Here is a 10,284-nt window from a genome sequence, read left to right on the forward strand (position 1 = left end):
CTCTCTTCCTTTACAGCCTCAGTATTTCAGAGGATGTCCCTATTTTGAAACCCGGTGCGGGCCCACGCATCGGTATAGACACGTGAGGGATCAAAGCGCTCAAAGCTCCCCCCCCCCCCTGTCATCAATGTTACGTGTTCCGCGCACTGCTGCTATTGTCTCTGATGGGCAAACACATATGATCCAGCCGCGCCAACAGCCAACCGCAAGTAACCTACCTGGATTATATTATATCGTAGAAAAGTTTCCAACCACCACTACCAGTCATTGCGCCAAACCAGCCATTAGAGAAACAATCAATGTCTCAAGTCGGACACTTCAAATTTATAGTGCATTTAAACGTCAAATTGGCGAAGGCTCAAAGGAAAGACTACCCGAAACACGAAATTTACGGTAACTTCCCGATACCTGGTGATTTGGCAGTTCATTATCTACCTCGATGCCAGGCACTTTAAAGACAGACACCGTTGCCTATACTCAGACCGCCCACAAAAACTTACTGGAAGTTATGCACTCCGCCCTACTGTTGCAGAAGGCAACGGTCACGGGCAGAACAACACCATCCATAATATTATCAGGCCTTATCTATCGAAACCTTCGCGACATCGATACGGTCTGTCGAGCCCAAATCGGAGGGTAGCTTGAAAAACCTTAGCACTTAAATAGAAATTTCAATAAAAAAGGGATAATAGGGGCCAGTCGAATTTTCACTTCAAGGTTTGGCCAATAATTTTCTTCTCGGCCCCGATTTTTTTCCTGCGGCTCTAACTTCCTTATAAGGCGAAAATCGCATTGTTCAGACCAAGATTTGACCAAAGCAAGATATTATTTGGTTTAAGAATTTAGACGTCCTGAATCCGCTTCCACTTGATAACGGACTGGACGAATTAGGAAGAAGCTTTTTCTCCCACATTGACAATTTGCTTGCCGCTATCTCTCCAGCTATATGCTACACCGTACAATTTATTCAGAGACTAAGAGTGATCGTTGTTAGTTTCCAAGGACATGCTTCAGCCCCCTCCAGATATTCTCACACTACTCTACCGCTCTGAAACACTAATCGGTCATCCTGGAATAGTGGATTTCAGTGTTTACCTAGCCGACAAGGAAGTTTCCGCAATTAATCTCGTAATCGTAATCTACCACTTCCACATGCTAATCAAAACGTCTACCAATACTTGGCCTGTACATCGAAGTAGTTAGTAGCAGATAGGAATTCTGATGGGACAGGATAAAAATCCCGCCTGAAAAGCTTGAAAAGGATATTAACTAGTATAAACCTGTAGATACAACCCTCAACCTAAGGGACAGTTCACATTAAAGAATAAATACCAATTGAAAGCCCATAGAAGACATTTTAACATCTTTTCTCCCACCTTCGAAACGATGGCGATTCCATTAAAATCTATATTTGGCAAAAGGTAAAATATATCAGAAAACTCAACAGAAAATTCTCTTCCCCATTTTTAACATTAAAATCTTCAAAAAAAACTGAAAAGAACAATCTAATTGGGATATGTAGGATTGGTAGCACTTGAAAAATGCTCGCTTGTAATATATCTCTCTGTATTCAATAAGAACTTACACGTAACGCACAAACTTAATAACGCCTTACTCTAATGACGTCGAATACAATTCAAACATCACCATATCAGTTTATGTGCTCAGGAAATGCTCAGCGTCAATGGAAGTGTAGATGATCCCTTCAGTTACCAGAAACTCGATTATCTCTCTGAAAAAAAAAACATTCATGTAAACATCGTGAAAATATTCCGCATAGTTTAAATTTACCGTAATTCATTGCCAGGGATGTAACTCAAGCTCTTGTGAAGTTGTGTCATGCTGATACCAGATTCTGTATCCATGTAGTTCCTAATAGCCTGAAGGACAGCTGATTGATGCGGAGTAAGTCCCGCTGTATTGCTGTTATCAGTGTGCTCCTGATGCATTGGCATGAAATCACTAGGTCTCTTCTGCAAACAATTTAATTTCACGTATAACTCTTTCAATTCGCTTATTTGAGAATTTTACCTGCGATAAGCGCTCAGCCTTATAGCGTGCTGTATAGACTTCTAGTAAATGAGTCGTCAATTCATTGGCTCCAGAAAGTGAAAACATTCGGAAAATCATTACGGTCTTCTTGCCACTATGTTGGCGGAGCGATCCGTAAATTCGTGCATAGCAATTTACCATTACATCAGGCGACTTAGATGGATTGTCTTCCTCAAGCCAGTAGTGAGCTTCTATCTGGCCCGTGTGGTCTTCCAGGGTGTATGTGATTTTTGTTGAAGAAGTTTCCATATGTCGCACAATTCCCACTATAGTCACCATGTTGAAAGTCATTCCCCACATTTGGAAGTTACCTTCTTCGGCGCACATAACTTGTTGAACGAAAACTGGAACAATTCCCTATGAAAAATGAGAAAAATATGTTGAGAAATATTCTTTCGATGGAAATTGTACTGCTGCGATGGATCATCGCATCGCTTGGCTTTGAAGAGCGTACGATTTATGTCATTTGTTATTTAATTGAAATAACAAAAAGGCTGCCTAATTATTATATTATCGTCTCTGTTTGAATAATAACCACACCTTGGGCTCCATCGCCACACTATGCTAATGCAAATTCTGTTTGATAGAACTAGAGTCTGCCTTTTGCCGTTAGGTAGCAAAGTTGATAGCTTGAACTTTATATAAACAGCTCGGAATAAATGCCAAGCCCACCTCCTGATGAGGATAATGATAGTACAAAGGGGCCCAGTAATACGAACTTGAACAACGAGTAGATAATTCACTATCTTGAATTACTGATTAAATACGTTTTATTTTTATATAATATTAATGCATGACTTTCCGCGCACTCGCGATTCGAATTTAACGAGTGCAAGATAATGCTAGTCCGGATGTCTGCGATAGATTCTGTTGGAGCAAGTTAGCAGGGGATTTTTTACTTCATTCAGTCTTTATGGCTTGAGTTTCTTATCTTCTATTTCGATTTGAAGTTTAAGTTTGGAGACAACTCGTTTAATTCTCCAACTTCCTCCAAGTTGACTTCAAAATTAAACTTCGAATCGAAATAGAAGATGAGTAACAGCATAATAGGGGGCTAAATTGCAGTCGGACGATAGCGACATTTTAAACAAGTGGAAAACCGAAGCTCCACGCTTCAGGTATGAGAGGTTTTTTTGATTTCTTGTGCACATAGTATAGCCATAAGTTCTGTCAGTCAAACAAATCTTTATTTCTCACGAATGAATAAACCAAATCAATCGAAAAGTACACCATTAGAAAAGGGAAACAGAGCTTTCGAAAGGAAAAAAATATTCAAAATGGCCGCTACTAGCAGCTATACAGACCCGAAATCTGTGAGGCCATGCATCGATTGCTTCACACACGATATGAAGCGGCATTTCTCGAGGCTCTTCAATTATTATACAACATGAAATTAAATTAATATTAATTGCCGCAATGGCCAATCTCGAAGACAGAAAACTCTCTTTTCTTTTTTTTACGTCCTGCCGTCAAGTGATGGCACTCTGCTCTCCACTCCTGTGGCGAGCTCTAAACTGAGTGGAGAGCGCCGGTGGCGTCATCTGTCCGCTTGCATTCACAACATTCGAAATAAATTTCGAATGCCGCGAATCCTGCCGCGCCACAGATTCAAATCTGAGCTGCCTTAGGCCCATTCATCCGCGGTTATGAAGTCAGGAACACGCACCGCTAACCACTGCTAAATTATCTTGGCTTTGTGAGCGGGGGCCGAGTCCTGTTGGAAGCACCACGGCTTTCCAGCGAATAGCAATTCACTCAATGGCTCGACTACATCTTTTCGTGCACGCTTGCATTGGTTTTGACCCCGGCCGCGTAGAAATGAATATCAGTTACTCCGTGATATGAGACACCAACACAACGTGACGACGTTGGATTCGCGGAGCATTTTCTTTAGCTTCATAACAATTGTGAACATATACTCGATCATTTTGTCGGTTTTTCCTAGATGGTAAACATTTTTTCATCAGAAAATAGAATTTTGCGATATTTTTCACCGAGAAATCGGTACAGAAGAACAGCAGACCGCGTTCGCCGTATTTCCTTCAGTTTTGGCGTTAACATATGGCTAACACACCGCCGGTACGCACCGAGATCGAGATCTTCTCGTAAAATACGACTCCACGTACTCGAGGAGGGCGATCAGACCCGAGTCTGCAAGGAACTCATCTGAAGTGGCTCTGCCACGAAGCCTCACCGGAGGTTATCTGGGACCATGGGAACCGGGATGGCCCTCTGAGAGCATATGCTCCAGGAGAAATCCTGGAAGATGTGGTCTCGGCCCGGTTATTTGCGGTTGGCCCCCTAGTGGGAGTTTCATGGTGGTTGTGGTTATGCCTACATCGCGGGCAGAGCTCCTCGGAGTTCAAGCGTGGAGTTGCGCTGTACAACTCGGCTGCCGTACCCCTTAGTTGCGGCAGAGGTGTTAGATAGGCCTCGCATTCACTTGTATGAATGCTGAGCCTGTACTCAGTATAAACCAGGACTGCTGTGCTTGCATGGCGAGGCTCTGATTGTAGTCCCAAAATCAATCCGTGTCCGAAGAGGACCGTGGGATTAAGCCTTCACGGCAGGTACTCACGTTAAATCCCCAGAACTTTCGTAAAATACGACTCATACTTCGAGTTGAAACGCCCATTTGCGCCGTCATTTGTTTCTGCTTGCAGAGAGGATTGCGACGAACACTCTCACGCACAGCATGCATGACATTCATGCGATGTACGGTCGCCTGTCAACCACATCAGCTGTTTCGCGGTATCGAGCTAATATCCTAAAAACGAAACGTTCGTTTACCGACAACTTTTTTAACAAACTATGAATCTTTTTCGGCGTATTCCCACATTGGTGCAACGCAATCATCGCGATTCTTTTTTCGTAGCTACCGAACTTCATCGTGTTATCGTTCACGCGCTGCTGACGACCTTCGAAACCTGAGAGACTGACAGAAGTGGGATATGGCTAGGTACTCTCCGTGCACAGTGTTACCTGTTTCGGCGGCCTAACGTTTCTCGCTATACGCATCGACTGACAGAACTTATGGCTATACTATGTATATGTATATTTAGCATGTCAGACTACTTGTCGTGTGTTTCGTATGATATTGATATTTAGTATTTTGGGTTGCAGTAAATTTACATGGTAAGCTTAATTTTGAGCTACTGTAGCTTCATCAGTAACTTGATAATATCATGCTTCATACTAAATTACCGCAAATTTTTATGATTATAGGATAAACTTAATTTGAGTAGATATCGATATGAAGAGTATTTTGATGCTTGGACACCGTATAGGGGCAGCTTTATGATTTTTTTCAAATTTTTCATGTGGGTAGTTTCTAACAATGACAAAACTACGGCTGGTTAATGCCGTAGTTTGTCCGACGCGTCGCAAGGAAACTGCGGAAGGACTACCAACAGTTTCAGTGTGCTCTAGGAAAAATGGAGCATCTGCTACTCCATTTGCTTTGCTCGCGGAAACGACGCAGGAAGCAGATAATACCTGGAGAATACATTAAATTTAGATTTGCCGGGAAAGGATACATTACCCCAAAACGTTTGATTTTCAAAAAGATAGTTCTGAGCAAACTAAAATCGCCTTACTTAGCTGAATGGCGATACGTGAAAAGCATAGCGGAAGAAGTGCTATGGTAGGTTGAGGCGAGGCTCAGTAAGATTCTGTCCAAGGAACATAAGAGTCCATCCTTTCTTAAAAAATGGGAAGGCTCCTCAACAGAATCTTCTGGTAAACCCTTGGAGGTGCTGGCTCAGACACACTTTCCCGCCAGCGAGGAGGACTGTGAGTCAAAGCCTTGTTTGGAGGGTTTGCGGCAACCCTAGCCGTGGGAGACTATCAAATCAGTAATTATCGGGGATAAGATCGACTGGGCTATAAACAGTTTCTCCGCATATAAATTCCAGGCCCAGATGGCATAATGTCAGTCATGATACAGAAGCAGCAGGAAAGGGTCGTGCCGTGGCTTGTTGAGATTTGCCGGAGCTATATCTCTTTGGGATACGTACCACAGTCCTTGAGACGTGCAGGACTAATTTTCATACCAAAGGCGGGCAGGCGTGGCCATGAGCCCGCAAAGAACTTTCGACCAATCAGCCTCACCTTTTTCGTGATGAAGGACTTAGAACGCGTCCTAGACTTCCACTTAAGGGTGATTATGGAGAGAACGTCTTTATCTAAGTCCCGACACGCCTACCTTAAAGGCAAATCCACAGAAACTGCTCTCCACGAGGTAATTGGCACGGTTGAGCAGTCACTGCAGTACAAGCAGTACACCCTAGCTGCCTTCTTGGATATATAGGGAGCATTCAGCAACGTTAGAACAAAGGCCATCAAGACACCCTTGACCAATATTGGATTGGAGGGGTGTCACACATTGGATTATATTCACGCTAAGTACCAGGATAATCTGGTTGATCTGGAAGGAGCGTTGCGAAAAGTGTGCCTGTAGGCCGCAAAGACTCGGCATAAACCCAACCAAAACGGAACTGATGCTATTCACCACCGAAACAAGAGTACCTGAATTCCACCTACCACGGTTGAATGGACAAAGATTGGTTCTTTCCTCCAATGTAATGGCTGTAATCCTGGATGAAAACAAAACAAAATTGAGCATACAACTGAAGTCTAAGAAGGCATGTACAACCTTCTATGCCTGCAAGAGAATCTTAAAAAGAAATGGGATCTCTGGCCGAGGATGGTTCTCTGAATGTTCACTGCTATGGTGTAACGTATGGCTCTATTTTATGGTTTCAATCTTTGAGCAAAAAGTACAATAGAACAAGCTTAATATGAATCGAAGAACGGTCGCGTCTGCGTACCGCACTGTCTCTAAACCGGCCGTGATGGTGATCGCAGGAGTGATCCCCGTTGCCCTCCTTGCTAAGGAGCGTCAGGCCATATACAAGCGCAAGGGAGGTAGTTGCTCGCGAAGAACGGCAACACACTCTAGACGAGTGGCAGCTCTCTTGGCAAAATGAAACTAGAGGCAGATGGACTGCGCGGCTCATCGCCAACTTAGGTGCGTGGCTGAATCAGAAGCATGGTGAGACTGACTATTTCCTTACTCAATTTTTAAGTGGGCATGGAAGTTTTCAGTCTTACCTGCACAAGATTGGAAAGGCGCGTTCTTCGGATTGTGTGTTTTACAATGGAGTTGTGGACGATGCCCACCACACTTTTTTTTCTTGTGGAAGGTGGGATGGGGTTCGTCAGCAGCTCTATTTAAACACAGGGGATCTCTCTCCAGCCAACATTGTCGAGGAGATGCTGAGGACTGCTGACAGGTGGAACCGTGTTGCCCATTACGTTCGGGCCCTACTCGTTGCTAAGAAGATAGAACTCGACCAGTGGAGGAGCCGGATGGCAGGGGGTTCCTTGAATTGACAGTTCCCTTCATCCTCTCTCCTCCCGTTGGTGAAAGCAATTCCCTTATTTTGAAGGCTCCCCAAGGCGGGAGAGTTCGGGGACTAGCCCGAAGTAATGTGACAAACGGTTCCAGGCTAGCTCTCTGACGATGGGGAGGTGTTTAGTTGGTAGTCCGACGACGTACCGAATCGGGAGTCCAACACTGTGTGCGTAAATGCATTCAAAAACCAGACTAAGAAAAAAAAATATATGAATGGAAGAACCGCGTGTGGAGATGCTACTGGGGCTCTACAGTAGATGCTCTCAGTGTACTCCTGCATCCCCCCCCCCCCCCCCCCCCCCTCTAGACCTACACTTTAAATACGTTGTAGCGTGCATTGCCGTCAGAATACGTGAGTCCATACTGAACAGCGAAGCCCTACGGCCACAGTAACATCCTAGACGAAATACCTTTGAAAATCTGGGTATTGCCTCGGGATAATGCCACACGCAAGCTGAACTTCACGAGAAACTTTCCTGTGAACTTTCCAACCAGGGCAGAGTGGAAAACCGTTGGAATGTTGCAAGGTTATGACACAGTATTCTTCACCGATGGATCAAAGATGATTTGTGCAGTCGGCGCGCGGGGTTTTTCTCGAAACACACAGTATATCCAAGCCGTATGGTCTCCCAGGTTTCGCCAGTCTATTCCAAGCGGAAGTACTGACGACACTGGGAGTCTGTCGAACGTGATTCGAGCCCCAAGCGTAACATAGCCATTCCGACCAACAACCAAGCGACCATTAAGGCTGGTGGGCCAGTGTATAAACGCACTGAACAGTCTGGGCGGCACGCTTAAGGTCACCCTCCTGTGAGTTCCCGGGGATAGGAACGTAGGCAGAATGAGCGGGCTGACGGATTGGTCAGGAGGGGCTCTGCTTTTGGCAGTCCTTCGGCGGGTACCGTTGGTGACTAGCGACTGTCAAGGGTGGGTTCTACTCGCACTACTTAGCAGCCGCGGGCCTTAGATAGCGAAGGCATACCACCTGTGCTAAGTCAAGGAGGATTTGGCCCACTTAGAACATATAAGCGACCATGAGACCTCCTGTGGCACTGGTCCATAGGGTACCATGCCGCTAGGCTCGGCATACCTTACAATTCGCACTGCCGAAGCTGCGGAGAAGGGGGGAACCCTCAGGCACTTCGTCTGCGCTTGCCCAGCTCTAGCTAAAGTCAGGCTAAGAAGACTGGACAAACCATTCTTCGGGGACCTCAGGTAGATTTCTAGCTGCAAGATGGGAGAGCTGCTTTCCTTCGTGAATGTTATGGGCTGGCTCTGAAAATTTGAGACGGCTGGATTCTGCCTCCTTGCTCTCATAACAGCATTGGCGGCCTTTGGAGTTTTTGGGCTCAAACGATACACCACAGCGTTAATTAGGCTCCTCGAAGCGGGCACTGATACCTACCTATCTACCCAGGATGACTGGGACTCGCGCAGAGATATCGGGTATTTGTCAAACATTCAGTTTCTGTCAAAACAGTGATCCGACCTAAAGCGTGAAAAACACGTATGAGGTAGTTTTCAATTATCGGAAGCTACTCGAACATAATATTATTCAAAACCTGCAGGATTATGTTGACGATATGTATCGTAAAAGATCCATATTTCGGGAAAGTACTTGATGGAACATCTTCTCGAATACTGGAGGCAAATCCTACCCGTCCAACGTCCAACGTTTGGTCGAATCCGTCAAGAAGGGATATGATGCTAAACTCCTCCATACAGAATATTAACTAGTAACTTTTCTAAGTTTTTAGTGTCATTACGAGTTTCGAGTTTCTTTTGTTTTTAACTCCGGTCAAGGGTTTTATTCTATCCTTTTTCGTTAACTGCGCTTGCATTATATTCAACAGACTATCCGTTACAAATATTAGGCGATGACGTCTTTAGGGTTTCTTACCAGGACAGTGGCAAATCGTCAGACGCTACCTCATCTCTGCCCTAGCAGCGCTTCAATCACACTGTTTCCAGGGCAGAGGTGAGGCAGAGTCTGACGATTTGCCTCTGCCTTGGTAAGAAACCGTAAAGCCGTCACCGCCTAATATTTTTAAAGTTTGGGTGATAAGCCCTAAAAAGGGGTCCGTGGACTAAAAAAAGAGGGAGTAAGTTGCTCCCCATTTGGTCCGGTCCGGCATCAAGTTGATGCAGACTTAGAACCCCGCAATTCTCAAAAAAAATACTGTACGTTACGTTCTTGCTCAGTACTTTTGCTCATTCTGTGTATAAGAATAACTCCTTAAAAGACTAATCATAAAAACGCAGTTTCTGAGGTCAAAAGGGAGCCAATTGGTTTTTTTTTTTGCTGGGTGCAAAATGAACAGATTGCAGTGAATCAGAACGTGAACTTTAAGCAAGATTTATTCTTCCTTGCCATATTGCGATTCGTCCTATATTTTTCATCTGATAACAATACACACCTCCGACTTTTGTTCCGGTTGAGCTTGTCCGGCGCTCGCCGTTGTATTGAATTGGTCTCCAACTGGAAAAATGGTACAACTGGATTAAGTATTGTCCACATAAAATACTCATAAACTTACATGTGTCATTCATTTTGCAGTTTCAATAAAAATATAAATATTCGCAAGATTTCCTCCTTCAAACCTGTTACACAGACTGACGAAATGTATGATAACCACGAGACGTCACTCAATGCATAAACAATAATTTTACCGCCAAAAACTGTCAGCGGGAATAAGCTATATGACACCTGCTTTGTGAACGTTCAATGGTTAGACTTGGCACCAAAGTTTTGGTAGTAGTAAATTATATTGAATCTTTAATTAAATTGTGCAAACATTGAGGAAAATGCTTATTCA

At 44.3% G+C, this 10,284-nt stretch overlaps 1 protein-coding gene across 2 annotated transcripts; it reads right to left on the reverse strand.

Moving 5' to 3' along the window:
• Positions 1 to 1,549: 1,549 nt before the first annotated feature.
• Positions 1,550 to 10,254, reverse strand: LOC119651327 (replication protein A 32 kDa subunit). 2 transcript variants are annotated; one of them, XM_038054866.1, is made up of 5 exons: positions 10,006 to 10,254; positions 9,886 to 9,947; positions 2,032 to 2,409; positions 1,792 to 1,973; positions 1,550 to 1,732 (listed from the first exon to the last, which is right to left on the reverse strand). In XM_038054866.1, exons 1-5 carry the CDS (start codon positions 10,016 to 10,018, stop codon positions 1,657 to 1,659), a joined length of 711 nt encoding a protein of 236 aa, XP_037910794.1. In that variant the 5' UTR covers positions 10,019 to 10,254; the 3' UTR covers positions 1,550 to 1,656. The 2 variants fall into 2 exon arrangements, with proteins under 2 accessions (XP_037910794.1, XP_037910795.1); XM_038054867.1 differs by lacking the exons at positions 9,886 to 9,947; positions 10,006 to 10,254 and adding an exon at positions 2,593 to 2,799.
• Between the last annotated feature and the right edge of the window lie 30 nt (positions 10,255 to 10,284).

This window comes from Hermetia illucens, chromosome 3 (genome assembly GCF_905115235.1).
Source record: "Hermetia illucens chromosome 3, iHerIll2.2.curated.20191125, whole genome shotgun sequence".
Taxonomy (NCBI): Eukaryota; Metazoa; Arthropoda; class Insecta; order Diptera; family Stratiomyidae; genus Hermetia; species Hermetia illucens.

Coding starts and splice junctions, on each gene's coding strand:
- LOC119651327 (XM_038054866.1), bottom strand. Junction 1,974..2,031: donor AGGCTGAGCGCTTATCGCAG/GTAAAATTCTCA, acceptor AATTGTTTGCAG/AAGAGACCTAGTGATTTCAT. Junction 1,733..1,791: donor ATCCCTGGCAATGAATTACG/GTAAATTTAAAC, acceptor TTTTTTTTTCAG/AGAGATAATCGAGTTTCTGG.